General features: G+C 40.3%; 1 protein-coding gene across 3 annotated transcripts in view; it reads left to right on the top strand.

The window, feature by feature from the left end:
- The window catches only part of LOC128605387 (KH domain-containing RNA-binding protein QKI-like), a 77,154-nt gene that overhangs the window by 18,370 nt on the left and 42,570 nt on the right, over nucleotides 1-16,214 (top strand). For all 3 annotated transcript variants that reach the window (XM_053620780.1, XM_053620779.1, XM_053620781.1), the window contains exon 2: nucleotides 4,146-4,288. In XM_053620780.1, coding sequence (XP_053476755.1) covers nucleotides 4,146-4,288 — 143 coding nt within the window. The remainder of the gene's footprint in view (nucleotides 1-4,145; nucleotides 4,289-16,214) is intronic.

The following is a 16,214-nucleotide window of genomic DNA, read 5'->3' as shown; positions in this document are numbered from 1 at the left end:
TCAAATCAAGCTCCTCCAAATATTGCAGAGTTTGCTTGATTTTGCGTTAAATTCTGTGATGGCAAAATTGTGAAATCCTGGAGGGACTGATATTCTGCTTGACTGGCTTTTAATACACCTGAGTGAGTATCAGTGGTCATATTACATCAGATAGTCTAGGAATGGTAGTTCATAAGGATTATAGGTTTGTGGCTAGTGATAAGGATATTAGTCTAACAGTTCTTAACTGCTGAGCTTTGTAATCTGAACTCTGAACTCTGAACTTTTTAGATGGAGTCCAGCTTAAATTGTTCGCTAATGATAATGAAGTGTTTGTTGCTTCTCTTAGTGGTTCTTTGTGGATGTGCTGCTGAGAAACTCAGATGTGTGTGTGTCTGTGTGTGTGTGTGTGTGTGTGTGTGATGTCAGTGGTTGACTGTATCAGGCGTTTGTGGCATACGTGCACAGGTGGCTGCTGCATGCTCAGTCGTGCAGTGAGTCCAGCCCTTGAGGCCCGTGATGAAAGTGATTGAATTCGGCAGGCAAGAAAGCTGACAAATCACTAAAAAGTGCTTTTAAAATGCCATAATAACGTCATTCATAAATCACCACTGACAGTTTAATCATCCTCAAGTCTGGAGCCCTGTCTGACCGCTGGTCAGCATGCCCAGTCAGAAAGAAAACAAGCTAACGTACACGGTCTGTTCGATCCTGTTTATACCCCGAACCCTGATTTCCCGTAGCAGAACATCAATGACCACCCTCTTATACTTGAATATTATCATGCCAGTTATGAAAGACATGGCTATTCTCTGACATTTCTACACTTACACACTCATTCATAATGAGGCGTCCTTGTATTCCTCTAGTTGTGTGTGTAATGGTTTCTTGTATCTGTTATCAGGAACGAGAGCAGCGGGGAAAAAGCAGGAGCTAAGTGCAGGTGTAATAACTGGAGTCTGTCTGTCCAGGAGAGAGAGCAGAGTGGGGCTACACTCTACATTCACAGGCATCCTAGCTGATGGAAGGCTCTGTGTATCCTGTTCCCCGCATGTAGTGAGCTAATCCTCAGCACTGCCACTGCGTTAAAGCTGCCGAGTGCCAGCGACCAAGGAGAATAGAGGCCTGTGTGTACATGCCATGCAGATATTGCAGTCTGGGTGAAGTGTATTTACGGTTTAGATTATTTTAGAGTATTGTTACTAGATATGGATAGAGCTAAAGCTACATTTCTGATACTGTAAAAACTGTCATTTGGAAACTTGGGTTTGTTAGAAGGACGTGAAATGAATTAGAGGCCTTAAACAACTTCCAGCTAAAAGGAGGATCAGACATATTTGTGTGTCTTATGCACTTCACACTATCTCAGCAGTCAGAAACAGAAGAGATCTCCTAAGACTTGGATTGCATTTAAACGCTGTTCAATTCAAGTGATGACATTTCAAAGCAGCAAAGTGTAGGGACTTGTTGATTCTACTCCTGTTCTCCACCTAGTCATCCCTGGTGCATTGATATCTCTTATGTGCGCTGCTACTTCCGCTTCCACACTGTGTGGCCAGCCTGGCGTAACTGTCATATTTCTTGTCATCTCTCAAAGGAACCTTTCTCTTATTGGTCCTCTGTCTCACAGAGTCCTTGGTTGTCACAATGAATGCATAAATCATCTTTGATACCAATTTGCCCGCCATTTACGGACATCAAAAGGCTTTTTTAAGCCGTGATTTACTGAGATGAGCTAGATATGCTATTTAATAGATATTTAGTCAAATCTCACGCCCAAGGAACCCAGAGTGTCTGATAAGAGAAGGCTGCCTGATGTGTAATTTAGTATTCCGGGTTTCCGTGTATGTTTTTGATTATGCATTACAGCAGAGCTTTTCCTAGAGACTGTTGTTTTGTTTATTACCAAGCTTTCTCATTTTCATTCACCTAATCTGGGCTGATTTATTTACGCTATGGCATAAATCCATAGGTGTTCATGCCCTCATAAATAAAAAGAGGATTTATGAAATATGGATTGAACTGGTCATAGAAATGGTAGGATTATGGGGCTCCGTAGGTGCGTCAGATGTATATCTGTGACCACATGCTATTCCCATTGTAATTACATCTCTCCATCCTCCATCATTTGCCCTGGAGGTTTGCGCCAGTGAATTCATCCTCCAGCAGTAGAATTACACAGCACACAATGGTGGCTGCTAGATTCCAGGACGTAATGTCTTTTATGAAATATTAACAGAGCTGGTGGTTTTAATTATCTCTCCCACCTTATTACAAGGCATTCTCTCTCATTTCTTTCTCCCTGCATCCCCCCCCCCCCCCACCACCTCACTCTTGCACGTTTGGGTTTCCTAAGGGATTATATGGGTTGTTTTAAGAAATTGAGACTTATTTCTTCCTTCATTAACTGACAAAAGGGATCATCTATAATTATAGTGATTATCCTTCCTGCCTGTTCCATGGTTTCCTGCTGTAGATCCTGGCAGAAGCAGTAATGTGTAGCCTCTGAAGGATGTGTTAAAACAGGCAGCTTCTGTGGCACTTTTATAGCTCTCAGCCTAGTATCAGCCTCAGATGCTTTGTCCACAGGATATGGAGCACCTGCTATCTTTTGTACACATTTCTGGTCACAAGCTTCAGAATCTTAATGGTTGCAATCTGGCTCTCTTTTGAGTGTGGTTCTTCTCAAGATATCTTATTCCTATCGACTGAGTCTAGTGTGCTCATTAGCGATCTAAATCTAATCTAAATCTGGATTTCTCTCTGTTGTTAAAAGCACCATGTAAATAAAATGAAATGAACTGAATTTAATTGATTGAAAACATTTCACAGAATCCCACCTATAAAAGCTATCGTGGGACAACTAAGTTGGCGGTTCTTGGCCATTATTGATGAAACGTACCAGACTCTGTAGAGAAGACTGGCTTGCAAAATGAGTCTCAGCCATGTGAAAACAAAATTGCGACAGCAATGCTTCAGCGATGCAGTGATAATTCTCCTTCAGGCTTAAGGGCAAATAGGGTGCTTTGCTTAAAGATGGCGGTATACTTTGTATGCCAAAAGATCTAAATGAAAAATGAATACACATTTATACTCAAAACACATTCGGTGTGTGTCTTCCTAGAACACTCTGTACTGGAGGTGAAAAAGCTGGGAGCTATGTGCAGACCTCATAACATTGTAGTGTTGCTGGGTCAGTTTTGCCACTAGTTTTAAACAGTTGCCATTTATTTTCAATATTGCCTTGTTACAGTGCATTTTGCAATAGTAGTCATGTTATGACTACTTTAAAAAAATTGGGCTCATATTTTTCTAGCAGGCTTGGCAACCTTGTCAAACTGAACAGCAGTGTTTTGCAAAGCAAAAGAAAAAATGTTAAGGCAGAGAGGAGGTGGAATTTTTACATTTTCTTCAACTTGTCTTGTGCTGTTGCTTCCACAGCCACATGCAAACACACAGACAGCTGACCTGGTAATTAAACCGCCACTCTGTGCAGTTAAGCAAACAAGCATGTGATATTTAAACCAATTAGAGACAGGGGGAGGTCTCAGAACTATGGTGGAGTTCTGTGTCCATCTGTCCATATCTCAAGAATAAGTGTTCCATCAGCTATTTGGAATTGATCCAAACAGGGTCAAGGTCACAGCAAGGTCAAATGACTGAATTAGTTTTTCTTCAATGGCTTCCTTCATGTACGTTTGAAGTATATTTTAGTAACAAGAATTACTAGACTTTTTGGTGGCGGAGACATTCACATCACTGCAGCTTGCATCGTGTTCTATTTGTTGTCTATGATTGTGTTTTTACATTCTGACTTGCATGATTTGATGCTAGAATTTACCAATACCAATGGTAGCCAGAATCTACCACAATCCTAGTCAGAGACTGATAGGCAGAGTCTACCACAATCTTAGTCAGAGACTGATAGGCAGAGTCTACCACAATCCTAGTCAGAGACTGATAGGCAGAGTCTACCACAATGCTTTAAAGAACAACCACTGAAAATTGCTCTGGGGCAATTTTATCACGAATTTTGTCTAAAATTTGAACCACAGAAAAAGAAAAAGAAGAAACCATGTTGCATAAATTGTGCACTGATAATCTAGGGTAGTATGTATTATACTGTTATTACCATGACTAATAGAGCGTGTGTTTATTTGTTGCAGAGATCAGCAGAGTACGGAAGGACATGTACAATGACACATTAAATGGGAGCACAGAGAAGAGGAGCTCGGAGCTCCCCGATGCTGTGGGTCCAATTGTACAGCTCCAGGAGAAGCTTTACGTGCCTGTTAAAGAATATCCTGATGTGAGTATCACCTTAATTACACCTAGTGCAGTAGACACACATTTATGGGTTATAGCAACCTCATATAATGGCTACAAATAGGAAAGTTAATTTTGTAAAAATGTACGACGGAAGTGTGGAAAGAATGTTTTTCTTACATCCCACACTAATAGAAGTGTGTTTCTTGAGTAAGAGAAATAATAAAAGAATACTTTTGAAAAAAAAAAAAATATATATATATATATATATATATATATATATATATATATATTCACACAGCAGCCCTTAGTTAAATCTTCTTAAGTAAATGGAATTGTAAAACACAGAGCGGCATACAATATTGCATTATTTAATTACAGAGGTCTACATGTCAATGTAATCTAGTTTTCCTTGCATTAGGACATGGGCTCACGTCCAGTGTATTGATTTCATTACGAGAAGCTTAGGTACTGAGCCACATTCTGTGTTTTGCTTCATTTTATGGGCCCATTTAATGTATTATGGACTAAACAGATGGTTTGTTGTAGGCACTTACTGTCAGAGCAGCTTCAGTTTTAACCATTTTCTGCTCTAGAGCATTTCATACTTATGTCTCTGTTTTAAGTGCAGTCATTAAGAGTGGTTGTACCCTCTCTGTCTCCCTCCTTTGGTGTACGCACAGCTCCAGTAATAGGGGTGACATTGAACTGTGTCTGCATCCCAGTTTGTGTCAAGTCAGACGCACTCAGCCGAGTCACTAGCATCCCAGCGGTTAACAAATCTTTTAAGCAATCGCTGTCAGATACCGCTTGCCTAAGCCCTCTGGCCCAGGAGAGCGCACAGAGCACCGAACTGATTGATCCCAATTAACTTACACCGTTCCCCCATGATTCCTGCATGGGCATCATTAATTGAGCTTTTCCAGCATGGGCAGGGGCACAGTTTGGAATTAACAAACCTCCATTTTGTTGACGTTTCCTAGTTTGAAAGGCTGTTTATTTGCCCATTTCCCTAAAGGATGGCGTAGAGAGGACAGAGGTGTCCCACCACATCTGTTTGACTAATTCATTCTTCAACCAAAACACAACAGCCACTAAAAGGTCCAGAATAACAGATCTGTGATGACTTGAGTTTCATTCTTCTTAGTGTTATGATTTTCTGAAACTTGTCTGTTTTAAAATAAATTAAATATTAAATTGAGTGAAATATAATCATTAAAATATGACTGGTCAGCAAAAGGTGTTTTTTTTGTTTGTTTTTTTTTACTCAGTAATTTGATATGAAGATACAATAATGTGAAGCTGAAATATTATTAAACAGAATTAAAACTGAAACTAAACAGAACAATAGGGTTATGGTGATTTGGAAGAAGCCACAATACTGGAGACTGATATCTGGAGAGATAAATCTAAAATAATAAGTTCACGGTAATACGCAAATAGTTTTCTACCCTCTGTTCTGTACCGTCCTGTTTATAACATCTGTGCAATTTGGAGTTACAAAAAGTTCACATTTAGTGAAGCTACCCTTGTCTTTTAAGAACTGTGAGAGTTTATGGCTGTGCAAAGGCCACTGGGATATGTGTGTGCGTGTGCATGCATGTGTGTGTCTCAGTTCTGGACGTCCTTTCTACTCTGAAGGACGCCCAGGATCATTATTAGTGCGCTTGGGTTCATTAGGAGGAATGAGAGATGAAATAAGAGGCCTCAAATAACCAGCAGCCGAGAATAGAGTCCCAGCAGATCTAAGAGGTGTGTGTGTGTGTATGTGTGTGTATATGTGTGTGTGCGTGTGTGTGCATGCATGCGTGTGTGTGTGTGTGTGTGTGTGTGTGTGTGTGTGTGTGTGTGTGGTCACTCATTTCTAACCTCTGCTAAATACAGTAAAATCATCACTGTCTTTAGGTAATCCTCTTTTTTAGTTGTTTCTTTGGTTTTTTGTTTTGTTTTACAGCTTTTGTAATGCTCTGTTAAATTTTCCATGTAGAGAAGTATGAATAGTACATTTAGAGTGACTCTCATGAAAATCAGTCATAAATCAGTTATTATTAATAAAACTATTAGCCAAAAACCATCAGAGGATCTGGAGTACAGAGTGCATTTGCGTTCATCTTACGTCATCACAAACGCGCATGGAGGACACAACACAACTCACCATATATTTAGATTTTTTTTTTATTACTTTGGTGCTATTATGCACAGGTGATATTATACGCAGCAGTGGATCTCTTCTGTGTTCGGCAACGTTTCCCTGCCACTCACGGCACATGTGTTGTGGAAACTAACCATGTCGTAATCTGCTAAAACACATGCGGAGGTTACTTTACTTCCTGAACAAGTGCAGTTGTTTTCACGTTCACGGGAATCACCACTCAGTGCAACCAAACTCAGATGGGGCGGCTGTGGCTCACGTGGTAGAGCGGGTTGTCCACTAATCGTAGGGTTGACGGTTCGATTCCCGGCCCACATGACTCCACATGTCTTGGAAAGTCCTTGGGAAAGACACTGAACGCCAAGTTAGCGCCTTGCATGGCAGCTCTGCTACCATTGGTATGTGTGTGTGAATGGGTGAATGAGACACAGTGTAAACCGCTTTGGAAAAAAGTGCTGTATAAGTGCAGACCATTTACCCCCTCCTACAGGGTTTTTAAAATTCCCCTCATTTTCAGGTGGAGTATCTCTACTGGGTAACCAGATACGAACCTGAAATTTTCACATTTTTAAACCCGCAGAGTTTAGCTCCATCCTCCAAACTCACCTGCCTGTCATTTAGCTTATTCAGGTGTGTTTGATTAGGTTTGGTGCTAAACTCTGCAGGACAGTGGGCCTCGAGGACGAGATTTGAAGAACCAGCCTGATGTCTCATGTCAGTGCAGGTGTACAGTTGGTATGCGTGAATAGTTTTTATCCAAATATGGAATTGCAGTGTTCAGTTTGGTGTTTTCCAAATGAATAGTGTCCTAAACAGAGCTGTAGTGGTGTTTCTCCTCTGATAAAAGCAGTAAGTCTCTACAGCTCAGAAGGAAAAAAACTGGTGGATTTGCAATGCCAATATAAGGAGTTAATCACTCAAAAAATTAGGAAAATTAAAAGCGGTCAAGCAACCAACTTTACAATTATTGCACCACTTGAGATTGTGTGTGTGTGTGTGTGTGCGTGCATGTGAGTGTGCGTGATAATGCGTGAGAGTGTGCGTGAGAGTGTGCGTGAGAGTGTGCGTGCATGAGTGTGTGTGCGAGAGTGTGTGTGTGTGAGAGTGTGTGTGTGAGAGTGTGCGTGTGAGAGTGTGCGTGTGAGAGTGTGCGTGTGAGAGTGTGCGTGGGTGAGTGTGGGTGAGTGAGTGTGGGTGAGTGTGAGTGAGTGTGTGTGAGTGAGTAAGTGTGAGTGAGTGAGAGTGTGAGTGAGTGTGAGTGAGTGTGTGTGCTTACTTATGTATCCCACTGTGTAGCCACTGATTTCTCTGCACATAAATAGCGTTTCAAAATCCCCAATTAGCTCTTCATTGGTGATCCAGGTTGGGGGTACGAGGCAGTTAGGCAGTTATAGTTTTAGAATAGAATAACAGTGTTAAAGTGTGTGTGTGTGTGAGAGAGAGAGAGAGAGAGAGAGAGAGAGAGAGGGAGAGAAAGAGAGAAGATGATAACTAGCTGTGGATGCAAGATGGTGATGAATGTGAGGGTATGATGAGGTCAGGGAATCAGGGCAGAGGAGCACTGGCCTGGTCTGCCTGATAAAAGAGGGAGAACAAACTCGTACACACCCTGGTGTCTCCTATACTCATCCCCAAGACGGCCTGGCAGCGGCACGGAAATTAATTTGCTCCTTCAAACTCTTGCAGCGTTGTTGCTCTCTTGGCAGCACACACTCGTTCCAATTTGGTGAACAGTGTTATTAGGCTGGGAAAGACAACAGTGCTAGCAGAATGTTGCCATTCCCAGTAATTGTTGCCATTCATTTGTGTGCTCATATCTATAGTAAGTGTTGTGTGTGTGTGTGTGTGTGTGTGTGTGTGTGTGTGTGTGTGTGTATGTGTGTGTGTGTGTGTGTGAGCAAGAGAGAGAGTACAAGAGATAATGTTAGAGAGAATGTGAGAATGTGCAGAGAGAGAGCTCTATAAATACTCCTCTCAGGCTCTGGGCCTGGACAGAGCTTTTAATTGTAGTCACTGTGGTGTGTGGTGGGTTTGGAAGTGGAGGAGCGAGACAGAGGCGAAGCAGGAGAACAAGAGAAGGCTGCCATCTATCATTCCTCCCTCAGTGTCCTTTTCTGGGTCACGCTCGTCCGACGCGGAGATGAGCAGCTATCACTGATTATTAATCATTATAAGCATGCACGACAGGATTGATTCTCCCTCAGTCCTCTCTTTGGCCTTGGTCATCATTCTGCAAGCTCAGAAAGACAGGACGGGACAGGACAGGAGTGGAGCACGGGGACACTTTGCATATGTATGGCTGAACTGTCATGTTTTCTTCATTACCTAGCAATGGATTTCACACTCATCCAATCCAGGCGTTTAATAGCAGTAAAAATGTGTCCTTTCAAGCTTCCTCTCAAGTATTAGTAAAATAAACAAAATCTAGTAATCAACACAAGAAATCATTTCAAAACGTGTCATGCAGCTCTGTGTGCACATGAATGATAAGGAAATAAGTGATACAGCTTATGTAACAGAAACTACACTACATGGCCAAAAGTTTGTGGACACCTGACCATCACACCCATATGTGCTTTTTAAACGTCCCATTCCAGATTAATGGCTGTGGGGATTTGCCCATTCAGTCAGAAGAGCATTAGTGAGGTTGGGCACTGGTGTCGGATTCAGTGTTTAGTGGGGTTGAGGTCAGGATTCTGTGTAGGCCACTCGAATTCATCCTTTTCAGACCACGTCTTCATGATGCTCACTTCATGCACAGGGGCATTGTCATGCTGGAATATGTTTGGGCTTCTTAGTTCTAGTGAAGGGGACTTGTAATGCTACAGCACACAGACATTCTATACAGTTGTGTTCTTCCAACTTTGTGGCAACAGTTTGGGGAAGAATCACACATAGTTGTGATGGTCAGGTGCACTGTAAAACCGGATAGTTCATTTAACTCAGAAAATTTGAGGAAACTAATTACCTCAAAATTTTTACTTTGATAAATCAATTTCTTTAAGCCAAATACACTTAAAGATAACAAAAATTTAACTCAAACTTTGTAATTTAAAATACATTTTTGTTACATTTAAGTGTACTTGGCTTGAAGAAATTGATGAATTAGTTTCCTCAAATTTTTTGAGTTAAATGAACTATCCGGGTTTACAGTGTGACCATATACTCATATAGTGTATATACATGGTGCATATGTCTATATGCACCATATATATATGAATATTTGAATATTTAGTATAATAAATATAATATAATATAAAATATATGAATTTTTAGTGCATATTCATCATTTTGGCTCCAAATTTACCACAAAAAAAAATGGAGTCATTTGAACATTACCTCATGATTATGATGGTCATATATGACATTTAAAAATGACTTTTCGTGTTGATTAAATTGGGATTTTGGCCAAACTCAAAATGATTTCTAAGCATGTGCTTTACAAAGAAAAATGTCACAAATACCCTTTATCCCATATCTTTCCTTGTGTTATCAGAAACTATATCTAGTTAGTGTGCGAACATCGTATTTGAGTGAGATGCTTTTTTGATGTCATGTTACCTGTAGTGTGAAATGTCTAAGGTGCTGTGAGGGTTGTAGGTGAGAGTTGGCCAGCTGCCCTGCTTCTCCAGGTGTCGTTGTTTTAATTGAACCAGGCTGAAAGGATGGCCCCATAACTCACTACCGAATGAGGGCCTAATGAATGCTAAACTGCTGGATGTAATCTGGGGACTGGCAGCAGTCTCTGGACCAGCTGGTCGTGATTAATATGACTTAATTTTGTGCGTGCATATAAATGTGTCTTTTGTAGGTGTATTTGCATTTTCGAGCGCTCTCTGTGATTGTTTAGTGCAGATCTGAGACTTGCGTGTGATGTGTGACCACCCATGAATGTTCTTTCTGAGGTGAACGCTCTCAATAAGCCAGACCACAGCCTAAAAGAGGTCGTATACTGAAACACCTACACGGACCCCCCACCCCATTCATTCAGCTGTGATTAGGTGAGGACTGGCTCACGGAGCACGAATCCTCTCATTATTCCTGACGTTAATAAACAGGAATGCTCACAGGGGAGAATGCTGCGGCAGGAGCACCAGCGTTCTGGATCACTGCAAAGCTAATGAAGGTTAATTAGGGTTCATTAGGACATGATGGCTGCTCACAACAACACCTCAGGCCCGTGTGAGGCAGCCAGACAGCCCTTCAGCTCGGCCTCCTCTCCTTCACACTCCTGTAATGGCAGCGCTGATGCTCATCAGCCATGTATGCTGTCAATCTGGAGCAATCACAGACCAGTGTCAAACCAGGTAGAGAAGCAGTAGGTGGGATGTCATTTAAAGGAGCAGGGGATCAATCTTTTATGTTAATGTGCCAGTTAGTGATAAAACCTATTGGAAGCATTGTGAGTCCCTAGCTCTGTGTAGTGACAAAATATTTTTCAGTATTGTGACAGTTGACAGTTTATGCTTTTATCTTTATATATATATATATATATATATATATATATATATATATATATATATATATATATATATAAAAATTCGAAATGTGACTAATATAAACTAATGTATTACAGTTGAGCAATGCATTACTACACTAGTACTACATTACTACACTACATATATGCTGCTACATTGCTGTAATATGTGTACCATCTTGTAGTATTTGCACTACTTACACATACAGTGCATCCGGAAAGTATTCAAAGCGCTTCACTTTTTCCACATTTTGTTATGTTACAGCCTTATTCCAAAATGGATTAAATTCATTATTTTCCTCAAAATTCTACAAACAATACCCCATAATGACAACGTGAAAGAAGTTTGTTTGAAATCTTTGCAAATTTATTAAAAATAAAAAACTAAAAAAGTACATGTACATAAGTATTCACAGCCTTTGCTCAATACTTTGTTGAAGCACCTTTGGCACCAATTATAGCCGCAAGTCTTTTTGAGTATGATGCTACAAGCTTGGCACACCTATTTTGGGGCAGTTTCTCCCATTCTTCTTTGCAGAATCTCTCAAGCTCCATCAGGTTGGATGGGGAGCGTCGGTGCAAAGCCATTTTCAGATCTCTCCAGAGATGTTCAATCGGGTTCAAGTCTGGGCTCTGGCTGGGCCACTCAAGGACATTCACAGAGTTGTCCTGTAGCCACTCCTTTGTTATCTTGGCTGTGTGCTTAGGGTCATTGTCCTGTTGGAAGATAAACCTTCACCTCAGTCTGAGGTCCAGAGCGCTCTGGAGCAGGTTTTCATCAAGGATGTCTCTGTACATTGCTGCATTCATCTTTCCCTCAATCCTGACTAGTCTCCCAGTTCCTGCCGCTGAAAAACATCCCCACAGCATGATGCTGCCACCACCATGCTTCAATGTAGGGATGGTATTGGCCAGGTGATGACTGGTGCCTGGTTTCCTCCAGACATGACACTTGCCATTCAGGCCAGAGAGTTCAATCTTTGTTTCATCATGGTCTGAGAGTCCTTCAGGTGCCTTTTGGCAAACTCCAGGCAGGCGGTCATGTGCCTTTTACTGAGGAGTGGCTTCCGTCTGGCCACTATACCATACAGGCCTAATTAGTGGAGTGCTGCAGAGATAGTTGTTCTTCTGGAAGGTTCTCCTCTCTCCACAGAGACATGCTGGAGCTCTGTCAGAGTGATCAATGGGTTTTTGGTCACTTCCTTGACCAAGGCCCTTCTCCCCCGACCGCTCAGTTTGGCCGGGCGGCCAGCTCTAGGAAGAGTCCTGGTGGTTCCAAACTTCTTCCATTTACGGATGATGGAGTCCACTGTGCTCATTGGGACCTTCAATGCTGCAGAAATGTTTCTGTGCCCTTCCCCAGATCTGTGCCTCAATACAATCCTGTCTCAGAGGTCTACAGACAATTCCTTGGACTTCATGGCTTGGTCTGTGCTCTCACATGCATTGTTAACTGTGGGACCTTATATAGACAGGTGTGTGCCTTTCCAAATTATGTCCAATCAACTGAATTTACCACAGGTGGACTCCAATCAAGTTGTAGAAACATCTCAAGGATGATCAGTGGAAACATGATGCACCTGAGCACAATTTTGAGTGTCATGGCAAAGGGTGTGAATACTTATGTACATGTGCTTTTTTTGTTTTTTATTTTGAATAAATTTGCAAAGATTTCAAACAAACTTTTCTCACGTTGTTTTTATGGGGTATTATTTGTAGAATTTTGAGGAAAATAATGAATTAATCCATTTTGGAATAAGGCTGTAACATAACAAAATGTGGAAAAAGTGAAGCGCTTTGAATACTTTCCGGATGCACTGTATGTATATGTATGTATATATATATATATATATATATATATATATATATATATATATACACACACACATATACATATATATATATAAGAGCTGCACCGATGTATCAGCCGATAAAGGCTATTTCTCACGCTATTGGCTATCGGCTGATAGTTTAATAACATTCGATGTTCAGGGCCAATTATATCCTGTCAATTAAAAGAGGGCGGGTAAACACATCGATTTCGTGCTGTGTGTGAAGATGATTTCTCTGGTGTGGAATGACAACAAAGCTGCAGTTTGAAATCTCTGTAAGCTCTGCACTGCTGAAATTTTAGACCGGAAGTGAGCAGCAGTGAATCAGAGTTTCGGCATCGAGTCTAATTTTTTTCCTTGCGCTACTTGTGCGCTGCTCGCGCTGAATTAAAGTGCCAGTACGATTTAAATGAAGACGAATTGACAAAAAAAAGTTATATATTGCACAGGAAAATATATTTGTAGAGTATTATGTTTCATATCCATTTAATATTAATATGAGTTAATATCATCAAAAAATGCTTTTGTGAGTGAATGTGAGACTAACAGGAGGTTTTTTAGGATTCAGTCAATTAATTCTGTTAATATGAATTAATAACATTCAATAAATTAAGAATTCTTACTTTAATCTTCAGAATGTAGTTCATGTGTTAATGTTAATGTGAGTAATGTGTTTTCTGTTTATGAGACCAGTTACTGTGAAACAACTTGTTGAAATGGAGAGAATAAAGTTTTTATTTCCATTTCTTTCAGAATTGTGGAATTCATTATTATTAATTTAAAAGAAGGCATAAAAGGCAGATCGTTATCAGTTATCGGCCGATATCACTCTGAATAATCAGTTATCGGTATCGGCTGAGAAATTTAGTCTCGGTGCATCTCTAGTATATATAGTTTGCGCTTATGTCTACATATACATATTTATACATCTTGCATATACTCTTTATATATATCTGTATTGTTCTCCTTACTATCTCTTTTTTCTTCACCTGTCTTGCTGCTGCTGTGACACCCTAATTTCTCCATCTGGGGATTAATAAAGTATTATCTTATCTTATCTTGTTTTATTATAATGCAAGGTCTAATTAATGGCATGAGAATTATGTGACACACATACACAAACACAATTAAAGGTAGATAAGCAGCTGCATTCCTGATGAATGTTTCCTTTGAATATCAAACCTAATAAAAAGAAAAGTTGTTTTTCATTTTTTAGTTTGAACCAAAAACACTGAACTTACAGTTCTGTCATCTGTCCTTTTGTATAACTTTTACTTCAGTTGGATAGTTTATCTACTTTTAGGTTCTCATCTAAAAACTTTTTTTTTTAATCTAACTTGTTAGTGTTTATTACACCTGTACCTGTATTTCACCCACACCTCTGGTGGTGCTATTGTGCTCGATTCCACAAATGTTTCAAATAACCCACCCACAGAAAATGAAACCTTATGCTGATGTTTTTGGGGTTTTTAAAAAAATCTTTGTTATCCGTGCTAGCCCATTTATACCATCCATCCCTGCTAAGTACTGTTATTGTGAGGTCTACGATAAGATCTACTAATAGGGGTATAAACCCAGCTGCTGAACCAAGTCGGAGAAATCAAGTGTTTCAGATATTAAATTCACCCCCACCCCCTCTTAAAGGAGTAGGGCAGTCTCCCTGCCCTGCATCCCCTCCCCTTCTTCCACATAGTAATGAAAACAAAAGACATCTTGCAGAAAGGAATCAGAGCGCAGTGGTATTTGAAGTCATGCAATAATTAATTTGCCTATTAGCAGTGCCAGCTCGTTTATCTTCATAAGATAATGCCATCACTCGCGCTCTCTGGCAGGCCCGCACGCGCTGTCTTAAACAGCCCTAATTACGTCCCTGCTGCCTGTTTTATTGTAGTTGATGGAAAACACGCATAATCTCCACTGTGCAGATCGTGTAAATAGGCCTGAGCCTTGAACAGCAGATATTAGAGATTCTATTACAGCCTAATGATTTTCTTTGTTGTTGTTGTGGTTTTTTTTTTTTCTTGTGAGTGGTGCTGGAAACAGTAAATAGTATCTTCTGAGCAGGGAGAGAGTATTGAGCAGAGATTGTTGGCTTTTCAGATACTGTTCTTTTGGTGATTAAACTAGCATTGTCAGTGGCAACACAATGTGAAAAACCTGCAGTATTCCAAAAAGTGAGCCCTTTCTGTTCCTGTTGAGCCATGGCAGAATTGTTTTCTATTGAAAGTAAGACGCACTGAAAAGGACACACCTAGCTGTAATTCTTCACACGCGCAAAAACTGGCACACAAAACCCTGTACCTGGTGAGTGCAGTAAATGACCAGACACACTCTGTAGGCTTTAAAAAGAAGAAAATAAGTCCTGTGACCCAATGCTGAACGCAACTGTTGTCTGGATCACAAAGCACTATGACATTTAAGGTTAGACACAAAGACATGCGAATTATCACACACACACTTTCAAACAAGACTTACACAGGTGTGTTTTCAAGTATTCAAGTTTTCACCCATTCCAAATGGTAAAGTGCCATATCAGAAAACTAGCACACATACTATGTACTTTTTTTTTGCTTCCACACTTAAATGGGTTTCCATTTGAAAAACTTCATAAGACATAAAAAAAAAAATGAGGCTGGTGAGCAAAAGACTGTTTATAGCTTTTATGACCTAAGTGATAAAATTTGAACAAATTTGTTTAGTGGACATTCCACAACATTAAATGTAACTATAAATGGAAAAAAGTCATCATGAGACAGTGAAGGTGGCTTCTTCGGCCTCTATTTCCACCAGAGGAACAAAAATAAATAAATAATCTCTAGCCAATGAGAGTAAATTGCTGTTAAGCCCCGCCCACACGACAGGTTTATGCTAGAATGGCGAACGTAAACTTGTGGAGCGTAAAGGAAAACATTCATGAATCATGATTAGCAAAAACCAAGCTTAGAAAATCGTGAACAAAGAATGCTGTTTATTTGAAGACCATGTTACATTTTTTCCACCGAGTTCATTGTTTTCAGTTTCAGATTGTTTTGCTTCTTTCCCATTGTATATTTTAGTTCGCTTCTTGAAAAGCTACGTTCAATACTTTTGGCACAAATTTCATTCCATAGCAACTCCCTGACCAAGTAAACAATTTGTGAACAGTGTGTAGGAAAAACAGAACGAAATGTTTCTTCAGTGCTTTTGTCACCAACCCTCTTCCTTGAGATCTACCTCCCTGCAGGTTTCATCTCCAACCAAAATCTAACACACCTGATCAAGAACTTCTTAAGACAATGATTAGATGGTCAAGTGGGCACGATTATGGTTGGAGCTAAAGTCTTCCGGAAGGTAGATCTCCAGGAACGGGGTTGGTGACCACTCGGTCACAATTGGTGCAATGCACCTTTTAACTGGTTTACAACCAGCATAGCCTCATATTCCAACCAGCACTGCAACAGAGATGGTGCTAATTCTGATTCATACAGTATTACCTGTTGTGACCTACGCCCAGCAGAGTCCCACACAA

Source organism: Ictalurus furcatus, chromosome 3, assembly GCF_023375685.1.
Source record: "Ictalurus furcatus strain D&B chromosome 3, Billie_1.0, whole genome shotgun sequence".
Classification (NCBI taxonomy): domain Eukaryota; kingdom Metazoa; phylum Chordata; class Actinopteri; order Siluriformes; family Ictaluridae; genus Ictalurus; species Ictalurus furcatus.
Note: the sequence above shows the minus strand (reverse complement) of the source record. Positions and strands in the feature narration are given on the sequence as shown.